Source organism: Pygoscelis adeliae, unplaced genomic scaffold (assembly GCF_000699105.1).
Source record: "Pygoscelis adeliae isolate BGI_AS28 unplaced genomic scaffold, ASM69910v1 Scaffold209, whole genome shotgun sequence".
Lineage (NCBI taxonomy): Eukaryota > Metazoa > Chordata > Aves > Sphenisciformes > Spheniscidae > Pygoscelis > Pygoscelis adeliae.
In genome coordinates this window covers 1,186,431-1,212,619 of record NW_008825538.1, presented here as the reverse complement: position 1 = coordinate 1,212,619, position 26,189 = coordinate 1,186,431, and the positions used below count along the sequence as shown (strand labels likewise).

Below are 26,189 nucleotides of genomic sequence, written 5' to 3'. Positions count from 1 at the left end.
AAACTTTATCAGGGTACAAAACAGAACAGATTAAAGGAAAATGTAAGAACATCTAAGTAGTAAGTTCTAATGCTGTCAAGGTTTTCCACAGTTATATGGGAAACCTTACCGACATTATAAAAATGCACCTTAAGAAGAAAATTTTAAAAGGTTTATAACTAAGATTTTCTGTTATTTTTTCATACCTCCAGTAAGAACTTAAGAGACATATACCTTCATTAGCTTTCACATTTCTATCTTTTTCCCATATTTGTAGGTGTACATCCACAAGGGAAGCGTCTGAACATACAGAATAGTACAGTTCATATAGTGACTAGATTTTACATTTTTAATTTATTTAATTTCAGTATAACTCTGAGAATATTATTTTTCATAAAAAAATACAAGAGTGATACAGAAGTAAATTGACATTACTGTAATGCAGAAAATAAATAGACGGATGAATATGGAAAGCCAGCTTTCCAAATCCGGTGTGCTACGCAATAGAAAGACAACACACCCCTGAATGATTGGTGGTATTCAAATACAATCGAAATTGGAGAGACGCTATACAACTACACAGTGACAGCACTGTCTGGACTCTTAAAAAGAACAGTGTTCAGGAGAAAGTAATCTTTACTGCCAAGTTGTATAATTGCAGGCATTGAATAAATGTTATCGTGACTTTCTGGTCTCTTTTCCATCAGCCTTAGTAATGAACAAATTGTTTTTTTTAAGCATCTGAAAATTAATAATGATGGTTTTAAACACAAAGTAGATTTATGTTCTTCCTGAATTTGAATTATACTAGACTACCAAAGAGCTCGTGCTTTACCAGCCATCAGAGTGACCTCAAATCAGCATAGGTTAGAATTAAATGGGAATAATCATCAAATTAAAACTATCCTTAACCTCCTGAATCACTTGCCTTTTCACCCTTCATTCTGTTATTAATTGAAGCCACTTGGAAAATATTCTTAAAGAAATTGCATTTTTTAAAAACTTCATCACATTCAAAGAAAACAATGTGATTAAATTATAGGCCATGACACAGCAATTACTTATTGTACATTTTAAACCAGACTTGGACATAAAATACAAGATCTCTAGAACCAAGACTAACTTTCTCAACCACTGCTTTAAAATGTACTCACCTGTTGTCGTCTAGCAGCTACATAGTTCAGTTTTACCATCTCTTTTCCAAATTCTTTAAAGCGATTCGCTAAATCTTGCTCATTTGTTGCATTTTTCACTGCTTCTAGTGCTTCCTCTACCTAGAACATAATATATCAACTGTGTTAGCATTTTAATCCGGGTGCACTCTTTGACAAAGTCTATAACTATTCTACCCAATACTCTCTATTATATGGACCCAATTTAGCTTTTACGTCCATCACTGTACAGAGGCTTTATGATAGTCCCACTAACTTTAATTAGGTTTCTTAATAGAGAAGCTGTCTGATTGTCATTCTGCATTACTTTCCATTTACTGTACTTTGGTATCATGTAAAAATAATGCAAGGGGCATAACTATCTTAATTTCCCCACTCACACTTATCAGATGAAATGTTTAATATCTGCAGGTTTTAAAATGAAGTAGATGAGTATGTTCTTAATGTGTGGTACAGGCTTTATGGGAAAACAAAGGGAAGTTATTAATTCTGGACAAGAAATGACATTTAAAAAGGAAACTCAAACTTACCATTAAGATTTAAATTTACCCTGATATATCCAAAACACTGTATCTTTGTGAAATAAATGAAACAACAATAGATTCAACCCAGAATATATTTATTATTTGTTTTTTCTCAGCTCTCAGATTTCCTTTTTCAGTTACTTCAAAATTGAGAAAAGAATCTACCAAAGAAAACATACCTGCAGTTACTCAGTCATCCTGTAGCTAACAGGCAAAGATATAAACACCCAATTACACCAACAAGTTAATCTATCAAATCTATCGTAAAACTTTACCTTATGTACAGCAAGAAAAAATATCTGAAGGGACAAAATGCCCTTTTCATACAATAAGTAAAGGAAATTTTCCTGTGAATAGATGAAAATTCAAAGTTGTATTTCTCTCCCTCACAAGATAAAAATGCAATTCCAAGCAAAAAGATTGAGAACTGAAAAGCTTCTATTCATCCTTCTTTCTAAAATCTATTGCTTCAATTCACGATAATGTGCATAATCTTTCAACAACAGACAAATTTTCTCCTCAAAGAGAAACAGCTAATTCTGAGAGGGACATGCTCCCATGCAAGAACAGAGGTTTGCAACTCACTCTCCAAACGCCACTGGGAATCCATAAATTCAGCAGTAGCTGGCATCTAATGAATTTAGAAAGGCATGATTATGTGCAGAACCTGCCTTTTTTTCATTTGCGTTGCTCTAACTGTGTTTTCGTACCAGCGAGAGACGATATTTTTATTTTGATTTACAAATTACAGGGCAGTAGAGTAGCAAACCCATACATTTCTATAGGGAAATGTATAATTCAAGCACATAAATCCATAGCTGCTACGTTGGAAATTTTGTACTAAGTCTGAGAGTTGCAAGCTACACCTTATTCAGAATCCAATTACCTCTTCTTTTACTCTTAAAAAGAACAGCAGTTTTTAAAGCTGAGCAGCCTGCCTTAACCATTAACAAAAATTACAAAAGGATCATTGTATTAACTACTTTATTCTTGCAAGATTCCCAGCAAAATATGAACATCTTTTTTTCAGATCAAGAAGCACGTATATTAAACTACCTGAAACTTTCATCTTTAACATATTTGTATTGAGGAGCACAGGCATGACAAATTGATACGCATTTTTGTAAGTCCTGCCAGCTCTCTATTAAATAAAATTGCTAGAGAATTTGTTACAGATTCCACTCTGATAATCAGATTCCGCAAGATGTTGATCATACTCTATCATGGGCTCAAGCCCATGAAATTTCAAAATGAAGAAATCGGTTATGAGAAGTATTAGAATGGACATGAGCACAACCCCCTTTTTTATTATAGTTTCTTTTACAAATTTAGCTTGGAGCAAGTTCTCTATCCTCAAAAAACCACAGCTTCACACAACTGTACAGATGCGTTCCTCTGGTTAACTAGCATGTAACTAATTACAATAGACTCATAATTCTGTATGTGCATGATCACATACTATATTAGTATATGCTGAGTGTTACACAAGCTTCACTGCAATAGGCACTATTACTAATTTTAGTAATTAGTATGCAACAGAGTAAAAAATGTAACAGAGAATTTGAAAGAAATGACCGAGTATCCTTCCAGAAAGCATCTGCATATATTCGCTCTAAAACTTTAATTAAAATGCACTATTTCCCATGAAGTCTGAAGCCTAACTCACTCCTTTGACATGCTTTCAGTGAAAACTGATTACAGTACATTTCAGTATAAATCAGGCTTCATAACTTTGATGTGCAGAATGATTTTAGTTTATTAATTTTATGGTTAACTTACACCAGTCTTTGTTACCTTTGAGTCAATACAAGAGCTGTCCTTTCATCAATTTTGTAAAATATAAACACTTTTTTTCCCAGTAATTTAATTTTTATTCATCTAAAATTAGTTTGCCTTATAAAATGGTAAGATAAAAATATTTACACTGTCAATCCTCAGAAATAAATTACCCTTTTTAACCTGAAAAAAAAATCAAATTTAAGGTTCATAACTTGAATTTTGCTAAAAACAACCAGAGATGTCTGGCTTCTTGGAAACAGGATTCATAATAACATCTGATAAATGCAGAGATTACAACCCACATTGCCATACACTGCCCTTGCAAATCTGGGCTGCAAACTGTGTAAGTAAATACACCCACTTAGAAAACAGTATTGGACATTTGTGTTTTAAATAACAGAGTACACTGCTGTAACAGAGGGAAGAAATCTCGGATGTGAGAACAAAATTTCTCATCACCTATGAAAGACCTTGAATCTGAATTTTAATCACAATGTTTAGAAAAATCTGTTGTTTATAATATTAAAGTGTTAGTCTCGCTAGCAAAGGACTATTTGAATTACAGTTGCATGGAGTACTGTAGTGGGGAAAAATTAAAAGCATATTTGAGAGAGACAATGCTTACACTGCACATAACCAGAGCCACATGCTGACAATTACGAGAGCAGCATTCTGTTTATCAGGGCAGAGCTCACTAGAATCTGTGCAGAAAAATCTGCCTTTTTCATTATGAAAACTGTTTTCAAACTATTTAGCTTAACTGCACAGTTTGCAAGTCGAAGGGTTCTCATTGTTTTTCCAGAACATAATACTGTTGTACAGTACAGTACAGTTGTTACACTGTTAAAAAGACAAATTAAAAAAAAAAGAAAATACTTTTTAGATAGTTATTAAAAAAAAGTAACTCTCCAACTCTGCTAAACTCACACATGCACTCTGCAGGCTTTGAATATTCTGTATATGAGTTTCTGGAAAATTTGGTTTTGTGTCAGAGGTTTTCGTTTATTTTTTTATGCAATAAAAGTGAAATAATCCAATAACTAGCAAAAGAAAAAAAAAAAATACATTTCCCAGTTTCAGCTGCAGTCTTTTAATACTCCTGTATAAAAACGTGAATGGTGGCAGCCAAAGTGAATACAAATCCATACCGAACTATCTGGCAATCTTTAATTCCTCTTTATTCTATTTTTCCTCTTCGATGGCTGATTAGACACTTGCACTATTGTCTCAGTCCAAATTAAAGATTTAATCTTTTGATACATCCAGAAGTCATACAGAGAAAAAAAAAGCAGAACAACTGTAGTACCTAAACTCTGCCACAAGATAGCAATACTTTACAAGCACTGAGCTAGTAAACCATCCGGATAGCAGGCAAGGTGAGATAAGTAAATGCATCTGTTCAGTTCAGGGAGCTGCTTAACAGCAGTACTAGTCCAGGCATTGAAGATATCTGATAATTTTTTACTTTAAGTCTCCGAAAATTAATTTCTGCAAAATTAGAAAATGAATAAGACTAATGTAGAAATGTGTTATCTCCTACTTCTCATTCAGCACTTCAAGAAAAAACAGTGAAATAGAGTAAGGAATGTGAACAGTGACATCTATTACTGATTTGTTCCCTGTTTTTCTACACACAAAACATGCAAAAAGAATACCGAATATTAAAAATGCATACAATTTTCAGATGTGATAGAAGCCTCATGACATCAGCCATATCAGCCAGGATGAGTAAGCGAGTGACAGCAGAAAGCAAGGCACGAGCAGCCCGCACCATGGTGCCCCGTTTCACTGAGGAGCATGGGTCGTCAGCAAACTCCGAAGAGGCGATTCTCATTGTTTCTCCTAGAATTGAAAAACAAAAAAGGAAATTAAAGATAAGTTTTACACTTGTACTTTTTTCCAGAAAATATAAACAACTCACTAAATTAACTACTGTTAGGTAAAAATTAATGGCTTAGTTACTGAATTGCTCAGGAGAAATATTTTTTTTAAAACGTGCAGCAACTGCCTCGATACTCTCTGCCTTCTTTTCTTTATTCCCAAACTGTTTTTCTTCTAGAGCAGTCACCTGTAACAACTGAAAAGGAAACCAAAACACCAAGACAGACAGCTGAGAGCAACCAGCACAACATAAGAAAAACAGCAGTGTGTGTTACAGATGTGTTACAGTGTGTGTTACAACTCACCTGCGCTGGTAGGGAGAACGGGACAGAGCACCCCAACAGTATCATCCCAATTGCATCTCCCTACAATGCTGCCTTCAAACTACATCCTCCTTCACTCCTGCTCCCCAGTCCCTGCCTTCCTGCTCAGATACTTACTCTGCTCTCCTCCACCTAGAAGAGCTATCACTCCTATTCAAGACTTACTTTTTTTTCCCCCAATCATAGAATCATAGAATTATTTATGTTGGAAAAGACCCTTAAGATCATTGAGTCCAACCGTTAACCTAGCACTGCCAAGTCCACCACTAAACCATGTCCCTAAGAGCCACATCTACACGTCTTTTAAATACTTCCAGGGATGGGGACTCCACCACTTCCCTGGGCAGCCTGTTCCAATGCTTGACAACCCTTTTGGGGAAGAAATTTTTTCCTAATATCCAATCTAAACCTCCCCTGGCACAACTTGAGGCCATTTCCTCTCGTCCTATTGCTTCTTACTTCGGAGAAGAGACCAACCCCACCTCGCTACAACCTCCTTTCAGGGAGTTGTAGAGAGCAATGAGGTCTCCCCTCAGCCTCCTTTTCTCCAGGCTAAACAACCCCAGCTCCCTCAGCCGCTCCTCAGAAGACTTGTTCTCCAGACCCTTCACCAGCCTCGTTGCCCTTCTCTGGACACGTTCCAACATCTCAATGTCCTTCTTGTAGTGAGGGGCCCAAAACTGAACACAGTATTCGAGCCTGTGCGGCCTCACCAGTGCCGAGTACGGGGGCACGATCGCTTCCCTACTCCTGCTGGCCACACTAGTTCTGATACAGGCCAGGATGCCCTTGGCCTTCTTGGCCGCCTGGGCACACTGCCGGCTCATGGTCAGCTGGCTGTCGACCAACACCCCCAGGTCCTTTTCTGCTGGGCAGCTTTCCAGCCACTCTTCCCCAAGCCTGGAGCGCTGCATGGGGTTGTTGTGACCCAAGTGCAGACCCGGCACTTGGCCTTGTTGAACCTCATGATTCCCTTTGTGACCACCGCTGCTATGATTTTACTGCCCAGTCTCCTCTACTCACTCTACCTATTCGCCATCCCAAACTGCCCGAATATCACTATCACTGCCTCTCTGTGGACTAAGCAAAACACTCTTGTATAACACATGAAACATGCTGGTGCCTGGACACATTATTCCTGTTTAATTCCAGCAACAAGCATCTTATTCAACATGGTGCTTGGTAACTAAATCAAGATTTGTAAGGATGAACTTTACTTCTTTTTAGCAGATGGAAGTATTAAGAAAGAAGGAGGAGTACTTAATGCTCCCAGCACTGAAAGGGCTTGAGTTCTTTCTGTAAAGCTGAGATCTAATAGCTTTCAGCTACTAAAGGGAATAGTGCTTTTAAAGGAGTAAGACGAGGACTAGGTTGGAATATGGTAACGAAAGGAGGACAGGGAGAAGCTGAAGGAAATATCTGATTGGAAAGAAAGGTGAGCCAGGGACAGTGCAATGCATTCAGAGAAGTAGGCAAGATACCAGTGGCAAAGAAAGACCTTGAAATCAGAAAATGGGAACTTTCCCCCCCTTATTTACAGCAAGGAATGAGTTGCATAAAAGATTTTTTAAAATCATAACCATCTTTCAAAGATTTGATAATCTACTTTAAGCCAACGCAGAACATGAAGCTCAACCAAAAAGGCAAACATTGCATTAAATTACACAGAAATGTGCTTAACATCACAAGGAGATCAGGTAAATTCTGATATGCAAGGAAGACTTAGTGTACGAAAACTAAACAGCACACCACTGGAAGTCAAATAAACTAGTAGTTTAATGCAGTGATAATTGAAAAAGAATGGCATGTATCTTTTCCTTTCACATATGACTCACAGCAGACTGTGAAGGGACTTGTGCCATAGGATGTTTCTTTTTTTGTAACCAACAGAAAAGCAATAATATAGCACATTGACCATACAGAAATGTAGAACATATATCAATCCATAATTCTCCAAAACAATTCCAGACACTTAAAAAAATAGTTTTTTCACTAATCATTGGGAAAACAAAATGACGCATTTGTATTTCAAAAGTTACTTGCAAAGTAATGTGGTTCTAGATGTATTAATCCAATCTATGAGAAAACCACTTGGGTATTTTAAAGTACTTCAAAAGGCTATGGAAAACAACCCAGTACGGAAACCCCTAAACCCAAATCCTAGGTGCTCGCTGTCTCCGCAGTCAGAAGCAACTTAGCTGTATCTGGACACTCTCATGTACCAGCTGATGAGTCTTGCTCAGAGCCAGTTCTAATTAGGTTGGACTGTGCCACACTGATGACTCAAGATCCAAGCTAGCGTAGCTGCGCAGGGCTGCCCTAACTTCAGACCAGCTTGGGTATCTCCAAAATGCATTGTGTTCTGCTGTGTAGACTTGTTAAAAGTATTTCAAATAAGCCAGCCTAGCTATGGAATACAACCCCATCGATAACCTGGAATTATGTTGTGGCTATGCCAAGCAAAAACTGATTTTTAAGATGATCTACTGACTTAGCTTTCTTTATGCTGTTATCCTTTGCTGAAAGAAAGCTCGGTATGCAAGTTGCTTTTTCAAAAATTCAGCATTCTCTAAATGCATCATAAACTCTCAGCGGTTTCTATATTTGAGTTTGTTTGTTATGACCTTTTCAAACCACAATTTTATTAATCCATATAATAAAAGTTTATGCCAGCGCAGCTGAATTAACAGGTTTAAATTCATTTTCACCTGTCTTGCTACTATACTGCCTACTATAAACCCATTCTATCGTATTTTCTCCATGACATTTTCAATCAGAGAAACAGCATGTACTCTGCCTTGCCAGGACTACGTACACGTTGCCCGACCAGCCAGCGCGTGGCAAAGACAAGGTTGAATTGCATCTGCCTTGCTCTTGGTGTGAACACAGGTCTGAGGTTTTAGTTTTTCTCCTCTCTCCAGTTGCTGATTTTTTTAACTTTTTAAATTATGTTTACATTTTTTTGCATAGTTTGAAACTGGACAACAATTTAAATAGATTAGGAGTTACCAACAGATCAATAATTATGCAAGCCTCATTTCCCTATGAAATTAGGCTGAAAGAGGAACAAACACCATTTTGAATGAGATTTTATATTCACCCAAACTTTGCTATTATTAAAAAAAAAAAAAAATCTGTTTGTCTCCAGTGTAGAAACTCAGAAAGAAAGTAATTCTAATGTGAAATCAAAACATATTTACATTGCTTTTAAGACCATTATAACAACATCCAAAAAAAAAAAAAATCCCAGATGGCATAACTTCCCATAAGACAATGCAAATAGTGGAGGAGAAACTTAAGACAGCCACAGTGAATAATTCCCATCAGAACTCTTTTCCTTATTATATTACCATTAGGACTGTGTGCTATTATAATTTATGTGCAGTGTACCTTGGGTGATAAGCTGATAATATAAAATTTCAGTAGAAAAATTCGAATGGCTCATTTCTAAAGCTGCATACTTTTTTTAGATTTCCATAAGGTTGCCAAAACTCTCAAAAGATTTCTTAAGAGACAAAGAACAAACAGTCATTGTCAGATAAAGAGACAACAAAACAAATTTCTCAACATGCTTAAATGTTATATTGCTCAGCATCGCAGAGTCAAAGTTCTAGGTACCTGATCTCCACAGAGAAACAACAAGGTTTCTGTGGCGGAGGACCACAGTTTGCTGTACCTACATTTCCATGCATTTTACCCGCGCGCCAAAAATCACTGAAACTAGGAGCAAGGAACTCTGAGGCCACAAAGATTTTTCTGACACATACTTTAAATCAAACAGTTATTGGAAAAATTTATCAACAACTCTTGGCTGTGAGTGTGCTAAAAATTGGCAATGAAATTTCCACAAATCTTTTTATTATTTTTGAGTCAGTGACTCAAAATATTCCATCTAAAAGGAGAGGCTGAGAGCCATGACAGAATAGCTTAGAGTCGAGCATCTGGGCAAGGGTTGGATTTGAACTTCCTAACCTGGGAATTTGATTCAAAATGTGGACAACTGGATTCATCTAATCAGTGTTAACAGTTGGGAAGGCATCATCTTCCCTTTGGTTATTTATTAAAGGAAACCAACTATCACAGCTTTATGTAGAAAGCTTGATCCAATATGCACTCTTAGAGCATATCTAGCTGATGGAACCCAAGGGGATGCATGCAATGGTATGAAAACCCCAGCAAGGCTTTCCCTTATTTAAGCTTAAGTTGGATTCAGATAAGATGGAAGTGATTCTGAGCATCCAGCAAAGAAACTTTTGTATGTGAAAGTACGTGAACTTTAGGTATATCCAAGATGAGATGAAATGGCAGCCAAAGCAAGCACTGGATTTTGGAATCAGATGCCTACAAATTGCTTAACTTCCATTTTGGTACTGAAGAGATTTTACAGTTTTCTGCCAAATTGCCCGTCTGTAGCTTCAGATAAATATTGAACTATGAAAGAAGGAAATAGTATTTGGTAATTAGCCAGTGGCACTAGGAAAGCAAGCAGGAAAATTATCTTCTTAGGCTTGACTATCCAAGGAGATGCAACCAGAAAATTTATTTGAAAATTAGCACTGGTGGACAGAGGGAAAATACACGGAGGGTCAAAAAAACAGTTTAAAAAGTTTGGATTAGTTATTTAACCTTAGAAAGCTAAAGTTAGGTGAAATAAATCTTCTCCAAAATAATTAAGCAGAAAGTATCAAATAGACATAAACAAATAAGCAAATCAAAAAAGTATTAATATAAAAGTTCGTAGCAGGTTGTTTAAGTCCTATAAAGAACCAGTAGTTCATAATTTAAAATATAATAACCTAGAAAGCCAACCGTTATTGGGGAGGAAGGATTGTCTATCTTGGTGCCAGTTAACGTATTTTTATCCTTGTACAGCAATAGTACCAAACCGGTCTTAGGCCAAAGGTAATGTTGGAGCTACAGCTAGTCAAGTTATTTTTCAGAGAAACATTTTTATCTGTAAAAAGCCAACCCTACTTGCAGCTATCCATTCCTTTCCAAATTCATTTCAAGCTATTCTGTAATTTATATTAAATTACTTTCAGTGAAAATTAGGTCAATGCAAGAAACACAGACATCTTGAGTCATCAGGTCTGCTTCCTTGCCACTGCAGACAGTCATGTCATAATATAATTAATAATAATCTTAATATGATAATAACTACACTCACAAACTTATCAAGCTTTCATCTTAGAAACAGCTCAGACATTTAACCCCAATTAATCCTACTGGAAGTAGGAAACTCATTCCAAAATGAACTCCAGAATCTGACAAGTTTTTTTCATTAAAGACACTTTAGTTCCATACTGGCTCTACTTGTAGATAATTTTTATCCATTTCTTCTCATGCCCCATTTGTCCTTCAAGTAAGCATTCTTATTCCACTGTCTTTCCTATTGTCCCTTTTTCGCTTCATGCATTTTTGTGATGAGCCATGACAGATTAAAGGCAGTATTTCAGTCTCCTCTTATCGCATAGAATATCCATTCCTATAATCATTTCAGCAGCCCTGTGAAACAATTATGTTCCTGGAATACATGTGATAAGAACTGCAGTTTTCGAGGAGATATCATTTGCAGCTACGAGAAATACTTCACCTGATACCTTGCAGGATTCACATACCTTTTTTCTTAGACACACAGTGTCAGCCATTTTCTCACTAAGACCCACATACTAAATTCTTTGGCACCTTGCTTTGAGAAAAAAGTATGCATTTAATTTACATTTCGTAAATGAAGAGTCTTAGCTGGGTTAGAAAGTGATTTAAATAACCTAGAACGTTCAGTGGAGAAAGTCCCTATTAGCCACATTTAAGAAATGCTCATCATAAAACGGAAAGGAAAGGAAAGGAAACGAAAGGAAAGGAAAGGGAAGGGAAAGGGAACAAAAAACCCAAACCAAAACAGAAAATAACCAAACCCCCCCCCCCCCCAAAAAAAAAACCCTCAACACTGAAATCTAGATTAATTCCTGAATTCTAATGATTATAGGTAGAACTGCTGCTTGTGTGAAATTAAGACTCATAGCTGGACAACATTTCATGTACTTAGATCCATATTGCATGAGGGTGAAAGGTTTTTATTTCTTTCAGAATTCTTTTCTTTTTGCTAATGAAGCCCGGGATACCGTTGGCCACCTTTGGAGTATTGCCAGCAGGTCGAGGGAGGTGATCCTTCCCCTCCACTCAGCACCGGTGAGGCCACGCCTGGAGCGCTGTGTCCAGCGCTGCACTCCCCAGTACAGGAGAGACATGGACATACTGGAGAGAGCCCAGCAAAGGGCCACGAAGATGATGAAGGGACTGAAGCATCTCTGCTATGAGGAAAGGCTGAGAGCGCTGGTACTGTTCAGCCTGGAGAAGAGGAGGCTCCAGGGGGACCTTACCAAGGTATATAAATAACGGGAGGGAGGGTACCAAAAGGAGGGAGCCAGGCTCTTTCCAGCAGTGCCCAGTGACAGGACAAGGGGCAATGGGCACAAACTGAAACACAGGAGGGTCCCTCTGAATGTCAGGAAACACTTTTTTTTACTGTGAGGGTAACTAAACACTGGAACAGGTTGCCCTGAGAGGTTGTGGAGTCTCCATCCTTGGAGACATTCAAAATCCGTCTGGACACGATCCTGGGCAACGAGTTCTAGGTTGCCCTGCTTGAGCAGGATGGTTAGATCAGATGAGTTCCAGAGGTCCCTTCCAGCCTCAATCATTCTGTGATTTTGTGGATCTGATAACAGCCACACAACAAGCCACTTTCCTGCACTAGAAGATGTGTCCAAAGTCATTATTTAGGTTCTGGGATCTCATCAGCTTGAGAAGGTTCAAACCTACAGCTACCATCTCCCAACATCGCTATCAAACCACTTAGCTTGCTCTGAGAGGATTTAACTGGGGGACCTACTCTATCTATCCTTCCTTGAGGGGTAATGCAGGATTAGATTTAGTCATACTCAGTCACTTTCTGCTAACAAAGTTACAGCACCTAGAAATGGAGTCTTTTAGACCTGATTCTCAAAAAAACCCTTTTCCCTTGGATTTTCAAAATAAGATGTCATTTCATTTTCGATATTAAATTCATGCACTCATATAGGAGCAGTTAAAGATGTCTTTACATGTATTTAACCAGAATCATGTACACATGTAAGTCACCTAGTAATCTGTGTAAGGTAATTCAAGTACTACAAGCTTAACTTCTGCAAAAAGCTATCAACAGATGATTGCAAAGGTCACCAAAATTCTGAATGATTCAGTATAACCCAAAAACCGAACATTCAAAAAAACGGACGTCAAAAGGGCAAAAGGAATGTACAGTCCACTGCATGTCTCATGTGGAATCCTATTCAAATTTCGACTTCTCATCATTAAAGTCTTAAAATGCAATAAGGCTCCAAACAACTGGAAAGGTGTTAAATGATTACTACATAGCAAAAGTGAAAATCAACCTGAGGGAAAAAAAAATCAGAAAAACAGATGAAGTCAATAAATCTATACATTTTTTCCTATAATTTTATATACATATACATAGATACACATATTCAAAAACTATACATATACACACATCCATTCAGAATTTTTTTATTTTCTGAGTATATTTCCAGAAACTATTAAGCTGATTACTTCCTATTTTTTACTGAAAAGAAAATATTTTTATTATACCAGTAGCTAGGGAAAGTATAAACAACAGAAATGTGTAAGTATTCTGTGATGTTCTTAGATACACACACAAAAATATATGTACATATCTATGCATGTATATCAAAGAGAAATTAAAAGATGATGACATGATTTTTTTCAAAAAATAAACAACCTGCAAGGGTAACTGACAAAAAGCAACCATGCTATTTTCATAAATATGGGCTTTCATAGGATTTAATTTACAAACAAATATTCTGATAAAAATCTGTTTAAAATATCAGTGTCGCCATATTAAGTGGAGTAACAGATTACTAATATTTACAAAAATAATAACCAGGTTAAATAACGAGCGTTTATTGGTAAGACTTGTCTTTGGGAATCCCAGGCCTCTGAGAGCAGTGGGAAAGGCGGCAGGCAGGCTTACCCTTGGTAGGGAACATTTAAATAGACTGGACATGCCTAAGTCCATGAGCCCTGATGGAGCGCACCCACAGATGCCGAGGGAGCTGCCCCAGTTCAGCCTCAATTATCTTTCAAAGATCATGGTGATTGACAGGGGGAGCTTCCTGAAGACTGGAAGAAAACAAATGTCATGCTTTCTTTTAGAAGGGAAAGAAAGTGGATCCAGAGAGCTCCAGGCCAGTCAGCCTCACCTCGATCCCTGTAAAAGAGATGGAGCAAATACTCCTGGAAGCCATTTCCAAATTTAAGAAGGAAAGGAAGGTGATTGGGAATAGTCAGCATTAATTTATGAAGGGGAAACCATGCCCAATGAATCTGATAGCCTTCTACAATGAGATGACAAGGGGAATCATAGAATGGTTTGGGTTGCAAGGGGCCTTTAAAGATCACCTAGTCCAATCCCCCTGCTGCAGGCAGGGACATCTTTCACTAGATCAGGCTGCTCAAAGCCCTGTCCAACCTGACCTTGAACACAAGGAGAGCAGGAGATGTTGCTTATCTTGACTTTAGTAAGACTTTTCACTCTACCTCCCGGAACATCCTCACAGAGAAACTGATGAAGTGTGATCTTGCTAAGTGGATAGTGAGATGCATTGAAAATTGGCCAAACTGCTGATCTCACAGGGTTGTGATCAGTGGCATGAAGTCCAACTGCAGGCAGGCCACTAGCGGAGTATCCCATGGGTCAATACTGGAGCCAAGACTGTTTAACCTCTTCATTATTGACCTAGATGATGGGACAGAGGGCAAGCTTACCAATGATACAAAACGGGGAGGGGTGGTTGATACACCAGATGGTTGTGCTGCCATTCAGTGGGATCTCAACACCCCAGAGAAATGGGCAAACAGAAACTTAATGAGGGTCAATAAAGGAAAATGCAAAGTGCTGCAATTGGGCAGGAGTAACCCCAGGCATCAGCACATGCTGAGGCCCAACAAGATGGAAGACAGCTCTGCAGAGGAGGACCCAAGGATCCTGGTGGATAATAACATGAACATGAACCAGCAATGCACCCTTGTGGCAAAGGTCAGCAGCATCCTGGGCTGCATTAGGAACAGTGTTGCCAGCAAGGTCGAGGAGGTGATCCTTCTCTATTCAGAACAGAGGAGACCACACCTGGAGTGCTTTCTCCAGTTCTGAGTCCCACAGTATGAGACAGACATGGGCATACCGGGGCAAAAACCAACAAAGGGCTACTAGATGATTAAGGGATTGGAGTATCTGTCATATGAGGACAGGTTGAGAGAGCTGGATGGCTCAGGGAGATCTTATCCATGCATACAAATACCTGACAGGAGAGAATGAAGAACAAGGCTCTTCCCAGTGGTATCTAATAAAAGGACAAGAGGCAATGGGCATAAATTGAAATGGATTTTCCATTTTTTATTATTATTTTTTATTTTTATTTTTTTGTCAGAGTGATCAAAAAACAGAATAGGCTTCCCAGAGAGGTTGTGGAGTCTCCATCAGTGGAGATATCCAAAATCTGACTGGAAATGGTTCTGGGCAACCTCCTCTAGCTGACCCTGCTTTAAGTAGGGGCATTGAATATCTCTAGAGGTCCCTCCCAGCCTCTGTGATTCAGTGAAACCTCTCCTTCCTCCAGATATCAAACAACTTCAGGAGCGTGCACAACAGCTAGTGCCACGACAGTGCTGGAACACGACCTGAACTGTACAATTTCTTAACACTGGAAGTCAAGATGATCTACTCTCTGGATCTTATCAGCTCTTTTCTTCAGATGCAATCACATAATGTTTAACAGTAGTGACAAAAGCAAAACAAATATTTTGATCATGGCTTCTTTAGGACTAATATGTAATTTGCAGTTTCTTGAAAAACAAAGGCACAATCACTTTGTTTTATGGATACAGAATGGGAATCCTGTTTAAAAGAAGTTACTCTCTTCAACCAATTTTCTTATGATACATGACTATTCGGTGCAGCAATAACTGTGTTTCCTTTGCCTGACACACTCCTGCTGCCTTCATTGTGCCAAGTCTGGCAGGAATTTCCCGCTATGGTAAACTGATTTTCTATAACTGGCAAAAACCTAACCAGACAAAAAAAACCCTACTTTCTACTTGCTCATCAAACTAACTGTCTTCTCTTACATCAGAAAAATTACGGCAAAGCCAACACGATGGGTTGAAAACATGTTGAAAAATAATTGTAAAATGTATAGTATTTAAGTAACAAATGATGATTTAGATTTCACGCAGTTTACAAAAAAAAGTCCTGTAGAGATAGATGCGTTTCATTTACACACATGAAAAGCTGTGAATTTTTATACACCATTTGCTATGGAAATCATTACTTGGACTTATCATTGGTAAAGAAGATATCTTCTGATCCATGTCTTCAGAAAAAGCAACTCCTATTTTAGCCTAGTGCAAGTTGCTGGGGATGGCATACAGGAAAAAAAGAGCAAAGGGATGGCTGAGAAGTTCCAATGTTGATTACTGGCACATTTTTTGGTAGAAGTGCATAAACATGCTCTGTTGAGCTACTAGAACTTTTAGAATCATAAGCAGACTTAAAGGTAGGCATCTACCTATTAAGAAAGGAAACTCTTAATGGTTAATACACTGAGGAAATGCCATTCTTCCAAAGCCTTGAAGTGTTTATTAAGAGATAGAAGATGGTGGGCACAAAGCAGCAACCTAGAGAACAGCTATGATCAGTAGGGGATGCTGACAATACTCCAAGCACCTGGAAATAATTAAGGGAACAATGACAGCTTGAGTGTATGTACCATTCCTGAGCAGTTCTCAAATGGAAGAAATTAATAAAGCTATGGTCTAATTAATCCATCTCTTTTAGATTTTGTTTTTTTGTTCTACATGTCCAAGATTAAAAAGACTGTGACAACTGATCCATGACCTAATTAAAGTATTTTAGAGTGCTCTCCTTGTAACTAGAGCACAACCATTGTTATGAAGCTATTCTAAATTAATGTATAGACCCAAACTGAGTTGCAGATTCCATACAGAACAGTGTTTATGATACTAAATGATAATATGATAGACTTGAATAACCCGTAATTGGTAATAGGGTATATTTAAACAATGTAAGCAGGTTTTTAATCCTTTCCTCATGGATGCTGTCTTGTTATTAAAACAAACAAAACCAAACCCGTCAGGATGCAAAGATCTGCAATTTTATCCCCTTTGGACTTGTCTAGAAACTCACCAAATAGAGTAGGACCACTTCCTGTCCATTTCAGTGTATTTGCCAACTGTCAAGTTTCTGATTCAGGAATAATGCACTAAATCTGGTCTTTGATGGTTGGTATCTCACTGTCTATATTCCTCCTACCTTAATAATCATATTGGTTATTTACCCCATATCTTAAATTATCATATTTTGTTTCCAGTACTTTAAAAATCCATTCCCATAAGTGAAAATAGTTCATTTCAGTAGGAAACTCTGACATTGTATAATCATTTGTTAAAATTTGGGAAGTAATTTGTATTTTCATACAGGAGAATGCTGTATACTTACTAAATATAAATATGCATTAAAAATGCTATTCAGAATTCCCAAAGCTTCACATGAATGGCTGTTAAATCTTCATCTCCCCTTCCCTAACACTTTTCTTCTAAATCTTTACTACTATGTCCCCTAAACTCATTTCCCCTTTCACTTGCAGTTGGGATTTTGTTCTCTCTCTGTGGAAGAATGACCATTGTTCTCATCATATTAATAGATTTCAAGGCCAGAAGAGGCCACATATGATCTAGCCTGATCTTTTCCCATTACATTTCAGCTACTAGAGCTGCATCTCTCTGGAATTGATTATACAGACAATCTAGTTCACTTAAATTTGACTCACTTTACGTTTGACATTTAGATAAAGTGATGGAAGATGAATCACTGTATTTTAAAGCACAATGGATATCCTTAAAGCTAGTATGTATTTTAGATTCAATATTCGCATTTAGATCCAATAGCACACCATCTCATTCACTTCATAGACATTAAAATGTATAATTTTAATTAACCCAACTACTTCTTTCCTAAGGGATAGTAAAATACCAAGAATACAGAACTTTAAGATATTTAGCCACATATCTATGACAATCTGAAACAATTATTTCACAAATGTTACATTTTAGAAAGAACTTTTCTAATTAATAGTCAGATTAATAGTGCATTTGAAACATCACTGATACACTTAAGTACAATAAAACGTTAATTAAATTTCAATGCAAAAGTAAATTGTTTTGGATGTGAGAATCCATTAGCATTTCTAATCCCTATTTGTCTGCAGCTCTCAGCTACTCTGCAGTTTAACATCCTTCAGGGATAAACTAAACAACTGATTAGCCTTCACTGAACTGGAGAGTTCATGAACATCAACATGAACATTTTAGATGTTCAACACTGTGGTTGGTGCTAGGGAATATGAAAACACACTGGACCTCTTAAGATATCAATAAACACAGAAGCAAATTTAAAAATTCAAACTCAACTGAATTATAATGTGGCCTTATTTGTATCCTAGCAAAAGTCATGCAGCTGAACTTCAATGTTCTACAGAAGACAAGAAAAATGTTTCTTTTTATCTCAAAGTAGCATCTGCGTTGCCAAATTGGCTCTCTCCTTGCTTTATTCCAGTGGCCTGATAAACCTGATTGTCCAAGATGTGCTGGCTTTGGCTGGGATAGAGTTAATTTTCTTCCTAATAGTTAGTATGAGGCTACATTTTGGATTTGTGCTGGAAACAGTGTTGACAACACAGGGCTGGTTTAGTTACTGCTGAGCAGTGCTTACACAAAGTCAAGGCCTTTTCTGCTTCTCACACTGCCCCACCAGCGAGCAGGCTGGGGGGGCCACAAGAAGTTGGGAGGGGACACAGCCAGGACAGCTGACACCAACTGACCCAAGGGATATTCCACACCATATGACGTCATGCTCAGCATATAAAGCTGGGAGAAGAAGAAGGAAGGGGGGGACGTTTGGAGTGATGGCGTTTGTCTTCCCCAGTAACCGTTATGCGTGATGGAGCCCTGCTTTCCTGGCGATGGCTGAACACCTGCCTGCCGATGGGAAGCAATGAATGAATTCCTTGTTTTGCTTTGCTTGTGTGCACTGCTTTTACTTTACCTATTAAACTGTCTTCATCTCAACCCACGAGTTTTCTCACTTTTACCCTTCTGATTCTCTCCCCCATCCCACCGGGGAGGAGTGAGCAAGCGGCTGGGTGGTGCTGAGTTGCCGGCTGGGGTTAAACCATGACACAAGGCTATACACAGGCTAGTTTGCTCTCACACTCCATCCGGGAGGGAATCCAGTAATATCTTTTTCCAAGGAAACCTGGATGTGCTTGTTTGCGTAGTTCAGATACTGAACGTGGCAGGACTGTCTTTCAACAATCAGTACAAAGCAGAACAGATTTCTGCCATCCAGCTAGACACTAGGGTGCATGGTTCAGCACTGCAGGAAGCCTGTTTTTTCTTTGTTCAGCTAGTAGTTTTTCCACAACTTCTACATTTATTCTAAAAATTTGACATTTCTAATTAAAAATAAGAAGTGTTTCCTTCTTTACCAAATAGCTGCAGAACTGAGACAAGAAGCACATTCAAAATGAGTAGAATATTTCATCACATAAACAAGACAAAACTATTCAAATAACTACAGTGGCAATTGCTAGGAAAAGTTGCCATCTTTTTGGCGAACCATGCATTTAAATTTATTAAAATAATTATTGTAATAAAGGACTAAAAAGAATGTAACTGACAAAAAAATCTTTTTCTGTGAGTACTAGCAATTAAAGTCTTGAATTTAATCATTTAATGGGTTTCTGCATAACAATTTATGAATTGTAAAGGAATTGTGATTAATAAATTTGAGTGAAACGTATCAGGTATAGAAAGGAACAACATTTGAAAAGCACACATAATTTTCTAACAGACATAGAAAAGGAAGCACTGTAAGAAAACTACCGTGGCATTCTCCATTAGGCAGACAGATTCCATCCTTCTGGATATTACTTTCTTTCTGGGGCTTGAAGAGGCTTACAAATACTGTATAGCCAAGCAAGTCAGCGGGTAGATTATATCTATGCCCTAGGCACTGTGAACTAAGTTCAAAATCATAATTAGAATCAGCTCCATCATTCTCCATTATCACATTAAAAAAATTGCCCAATGAAAAGTTCAGTTGAAATTGATATTTTTTGAGATAAGCTTCAGTTTCAAAGGCTTGATATTTTCCAGCAAGTCACATTTTCTTAACAAAATTTATCAAAAATTCCCAAGAAGCTCTGAGACCGGTAGGAGCAGCAAGTTACTAAAGTCAGCTCAGGGGAAGCACTGTGAGGAGGTGAGTAGGATTGATGATGAGATTGGTCAGTCTAGTGGATTGATCAACTCACTAGATGTTTTAAGGAGTAAGTTGTGTATCCCTGCTAATTTATGCATTTTCTTATACTTAGTTCCTATCTGTGAATGACTTGACAGAAGCAGTAAGAGACGCAGGGACCACCTGGCGCTGGACAGAGCACGTTTCCAAGTACACTGTAGCCTGGGGATTCATATAGCAAGATGTATTGCTGCCTGCTGATCACCCAGATTTCTGATGAGCCTGAGATAAAGGAAATGGGCACATTATGAAAATGACAGAGGCATACAGCATATTTTTAACATCTTTACTAAAAATCTGGGGAACAAACACGGCTAAAAGTAAAAAAAGCCTTTCCACAACACCCTGACTGGGATTAAGAGAACAGCCATGTTAATGTTGGACAATTTAGGGTTTTGTGGACAAGGCAGAAAAAAACCAGGAAAAATTTAAATACAAAAATTGAAAAAGGTACTATATGAGATAGTAGCATGAGAAAGAAGAAAGGCAAACCAAGGAGAGTCACCAGCACAGGGAAAGTCTATGGTATAGGCTTACAATAAGAAAAGATAAGAGAAAGGAGACAACAAAGAATACAAAGGAGAGCACTTGCAGGTTTACACAGAACAAGAGATAGAAGGCACAATAGCACTTTTAAAGAATTAAGTGATTTCATTTCTACTATCTGTTCACATAATCTGCAGGCATTATTTACAGTAACCTATATTTAAGACCCAACACAGTTATTTTTATGCCATAAAAGAACTTGTCAAGGATTTCTGAAATCATGCCCAAAGCATCAATCTACATGAAAACTAAGCCTATCTTTCCAAAATTGGAAATTACATGAAAAAAATAATTTTCACAGACTATAATGATCTTTCATCTAAACTTGACTTGGAAACATTTTAATACCCTTACACTTCATTGCCAGTTTCAATCAGAATTCATATATCATACAGGTGTTAATATAACATAACCCTTTATAAACTACACACAATGCATGAATGTTTCAAAACTGCAAGAGCTTCTGTGCAGAGAGATAAAGAGATACCTGAACTTCATACTATGAAATTACACTCTGGTGCAGGGATCAAAACACAAAGCCGATCTAGGGACCACCACCAACACACAGAAAGGCAGATCAGTATGTTTTGTATAATAAAAGGTTCATAAAGAATACATGGTTATTGTTAGATTTTTAACGAGAACAGAAAATAACAATCATTACTGAGAGCTGCAAGTATAGGTGTCACCATGGAAGCATATTAAGAAACATGAGAGGTGTAAAAACCGTGCTTAACTATCAGGAATAGTCATCAGCTGCATCTATTCCGTGCACTTGTCAGCAGGTGTATTAGTCCATACAGACTTCTACGCTAGCCTAGCTAGAGCATCTCTGCTCCTTAAACTAGCATATGTAGAGCTAATTAGGTATTTCCACCTCACGTTGAATTGCAAAAAAACCCACCCCAAATCACACATCTTTAGTTTTCACTGAGGCAAAGGCAAAAAAAGGAGATGGATTAGTCAGGAAAATCATAGCCAAAGAGCAGAAAAAAAAAGGCAAATGGGGAAAGAAAAGTGGAAATAAAGACAAATGAAGAAAGAAAATAAAAAGGTTGTCCTACCATGAAACCTCAAGGTATCGTTTGGACAGAATTAAAAATGGGCCAAAATGATTTTGTAAGTACCATGTATGATCCTGGCATTGAACCAGATCATGTTGCATGCAGGAACGCAGGACTGGAAGGATTCCTAGATCATCATGTCTAGCTACTTGCTTCCACCTGCAATTATAGTATACAGTCTTCCAGTATTCATCATAAACAGACAGATTTATTCTACAACTCCCTCACCACCTTCTGACTCTGTTATTGCTACGTCTGGGTTATTCCAGAACTTCATTCCTCTGACCTTGAAACTTTCTTCTAATTTCCCAGCATATAGTATCCATGAGGAATTTATACCTATTTCTTTTTGTTTCAGTGTCATACTATAAATTCAACATAACTTCTGCCATGCCCAAGTATCTATAAAGGACAGTCCTAATGCTCGAACAGTAATTTTTTCTATTAGCTATACAGACTCGGAAAAAATAGAAAGAGGGCTTTTCTGCACGGAAAGCGTCCTCGGATGTAGAAGCGATAGGGAAGGAGCACAATCCAAGACACATGAGAGGAGAAAATGGAAACCTCTTCAGCCAGTGGGAAATGAGTTAAGCTTAACTGAACAGTAGCTTAATTCAGGCTCATATGTGGACAATTGTATCTAGCAAGTTAGCCATAAAATAACAACACGATCAAAGTAATAAAATTAAGAGTGATTTAAAACAATAAGGTCCAGAAGAAACAAGTGAAAGGAAGATAGGGTTGATATATTTTTGTGAAGAAAAGCAACGTTTCATCAAATACTGTAGAAATCACATAATAATATAAACAGAGTATATAAACTGAATTATCTGCAATTAAAACAAACACGAAAAAAAAGCCAAGCACAGCTCTGAAAGTCAAATTTGGAACAATTATGGATGAATGAGATTTGCAAACATCACAAATCAGAATCAGTGGAGAGTCTAGACTTTTATTTTTAGTAGTTATAAAAATAATTCTAAATTCCATAGGCACTATAGAACAGTCTCCTTTTCCAGTTTTCCTATATAAACAGCAGCCATAAGATCTTGCAGACCTAAAGTTTAAAAAATATTTGTCACTGATAAAGGGACTAAAACTGAGAAAAAACAAGACAGCTGGCTATCAGAATACTATAATTTGACACTTCTCAGAGGAAAGCAGTACGTGTTATTTGATTATAACATTTTATATTCCCTCACTGTGCAAAGTATTACTCAGAATATTGGCCTTTGTAATATGTGAAAAGTGCACTCCAGACGTGTTCAAAATGGTAAATGGAAAGACAATAAATTAAAGTCTTTTATACATTGACTAAGCACCTTTTAGGATTCAGACATTAGGAAGCGTATTTCAAATTTTCATACTGTCATTTTTATTACTTCTCTCATCTACTACCACTTTCTGAAACCATATCCAAAATTAAAGCCTAATTTGTATGGGAGAATGAAGCTTCTTCACAACTGCTTTTAAAGTTGGATGACTGCCATGGAAAATGTAGTCAAAAATAAAGAACACAGAAGGCAACAGACTTTAGGCAAGGAGGAGGACTGAAGAGGGTACAAGAAAGACTCCCAGATAAAGTTTATTGCTCCAAGGACTGCTTATATCTTTCTCATTAAATGTGACTGGGTAAGTAGCAGAAATAATCCTGGTAACACGGATCAGAACCCAAGGTTCCCACTTTTTAGGTGAATTACAGCAGTATTTACAATTACATTCTGAAGAAAGAAAACCTTGCTTTTTTAAATTGAAAATATATTTTTCCACCTCATTTACAACACTTACTTAACAGAACAAAAACTTTTTTGTGTAATTGTTAGTAACTGCTTTCTGTGTAATCATTACTAAATCACTCTTGAAATTTTCCAGTTATGGTTTTTGAAAGATGGGAAATAATCCTGTTTTCATCATTCAGCCCAGGGAAGGGAGCAGGACTGGAAAAGCGAAGGCAACAGGGCAGGATAACGGTGGCAGTGCAGAACGAAACCTGTCTTTCCCTTTGGGTGAAGGTTGGCTTCGTAACACATCCCATATTGTCCATCAGCTCTTCAGTCGAAGCAATGTGACTGAAGCATAAAGTAATGACCAAATCTCAAGCTCATGTCCTTGACTTTCTCCCTTGGCTAGACGACTTCCCAATTTACGTCTCCAAGACAATGTCCCTGCACCACCCCAGATCACCCTCCCACCTAGTTTCCCTAACCCCATCCACTGCTACATTAGACAGCTGGTGAAACTCATATTACCTTTGCTCTGTTAAAAACTTCCATCACTGGGTGATGGAAGTTTTAGAGGCCACCTACACACAGTCATCTGAGGTCACTCCATTGCCAAGCTGAAAGGAATATCCTTCCAAATACTTTTGATCTGACAGAGTAAAATAACTGATTTTCCAGTTCAAAGGGTGATTCAAACTTTTCCTTTTTTTTTTAATGTTGGGTTGAACAAAAAGAAATTCCGTTCAGAATTTCTACCCAATGAATCAATAGTGATTTCAAGCACTCAGCTGTGAACCAGATGATGCTTCACCAGCACATAAATTAGAACAGCTTCAAAAGGAGAGGCCGAGATGCTCATCCCGTGGTGCTCTATAGCTTCATGGTAACAGTGTTCTTCTGAGGGGTCAGAGACTTCAATTCAAATCTCTATATTGAATTACGCGCAGAGAGGACTTAAATACAGATTTCAAGCATGCTGGAAAATCTTCTTGCAGAACATTGTTCATGGTTATCTCAAAACTTAATTGAAAAGGCTGTGCATTTAATACTGCTGGGGATTACTGACTGTGGACTAAGCCTACCCAGTTTTGGAATTATTGTTGGAAGCCGAACAGGGACAGATAACTGCCTATGGTGCCTCCTCCAAGTTCTAAGACCCTTTTTTTTTTTTTTTTTTAAATCCTAGTGAAACTCTTTTCCACATTTGACCTGAATGCAGAAATTTCATGCATACTAATACTACACTGTGATGGGTGGTGGAGTAAAATATTTACTGAAAAATATGCCCTAGTTACAATCCTTCACAGATTTTTTTTTTTTAACTGTGGTGTATTTCTGCGATCCTTTCTCAAATAAAACCTTTCTTAAGAGAAATACTGCTTATAAAGGAGCAAGTAGTAATTTTAGGATCTGATTTTAGAATTCAAATATTCCTGGAAGAAACACTATTTGTATAACTTTCAATCTGTGAGTATAATTTAATTTTTGACAACTGTCAGAAGTGGACATTCTTAAGCAATTTCATTCTTCCTGCTATAGAGTCATGATAGTAATAAAATCTTCAAGAAAGACAATATAAATAAATATAGTATGAAAAAGGAAAAATCACCTAATTTATTCATGTATATTATTTTTCAAACATGTATCACTGTGCTTTTGTAAAATCTGTCTCAAACTGTCATATTTGGGCAATATAGCAAATGCCAACCACCCTTGATAACAAACTTTTCTCAGAGATGTAAGCTGCTTTCATAAATATAAACTAACATGAGCTTACACAAAATATTGAAAAGTTAAATGAATACTAGAAAAGCTCCAGCCAAGGCTGTAACAGAAATAAATCTCTTGAAAACGGTGCAGAGAATAAGTACAGGCTCTCAGTCCTCAGCTGGCTTTACCAAGAACCGGTATCATTATCAGTTCAAGACCTCCCCAACTGCCTGAACCGTTAAGGACGTGTACAGGAAATCACATGTATGCATTTCATTTTTCTCTATTTTTAGCTTTCTGCTCAAGGATACAAGACTCACTATGGGATGCAGGGGAAGAACATTTTAGGACTGCACAAGACTTGTAATGGGATGTTTAGGGGAGGAACTGAAGGTGGGGAAAAGGAAGGACCGAGATGATTTGGGGAGGAACAAGCATGGGAAAATGGAGGGATAAGAAGATGGAAGGCACTAGTCGTGTGTAAACAAATTGCTGGTCAATGCACTTGTCTGGCCATGCCTTGGGCCAGGTTTTCTGATTTCCAGCTGCTGGAGAGACTACAGCATCTGGAGGTCAACTGAGACATCTGCTTCCATGTGTTTGTGTCTGTGTGTGTCCTTGGGAGTGGGGCAACTGGGAAGACCAGGATCCAGGGGCTGACTATGGGATAGACTGAAAAGCTAAACCCAGCTACTGAAGGGATCTACATTATACATATGAATATAGGTATTCCCCACTAACGGACCTTCAATCCTGATCAGCCAGAGAGGGGAAGAGGATAAGACACTTGGTGCTGTTGGGTTTGTTTCATAGAATCACAGAATAGTTTGGGTTGGAAGGGACTTTAGAGGTCATCTAGTCCAATCCCCTGCAATGAGGAGGGACATCTTCAACTAGATCAGGTTGCTCAGAGCCCTGTCCAGCCTGACCTTGAATGTTTCCAGGGATGGGGCATCCACCACCTCTCTGGGCAACCCGTTCCAGTGTGTGCTGGTTGTGTCTGGGATAGAGTTAATTTTCTTCCTAGTAGCTAGT

At 37.8% G+C, this 26,189-nt stretch overlaps 1 protein-coding gene across 4 annotated transcripts in view; it reads right to left on the bottom strand.

Annotated features, from left to right (window-relative positions):
* The window catches only part of CTNNA2 (catenin (cadherin-associated protein), alpha 2), a 478,985-nt gene that overhangs the window by 393,896 nt on the left and 58,900 nt on the right, over positions 1–26,189 (bottom strand). For all 4 annotated transcript variants that reach the window (XM_009331867.1, XM_009331865.1, XM_009331864.1 and 1 more), the window contains exons 3-4: positions 5,130–5,296; positions 1,134–1,253 (exon numbers count right to left, since the gene is read on the bottom strand). In XM_009331867.1, coding sequence (XP_009330142.1) covers positions 1,134–1,253; positions 5,130–5,296 — 287 coding nt within the window. The remainder of the gene's footprint in view (positions 1–1,133; positions 1,254–5,129; positions 5,297–26,189) is intronic.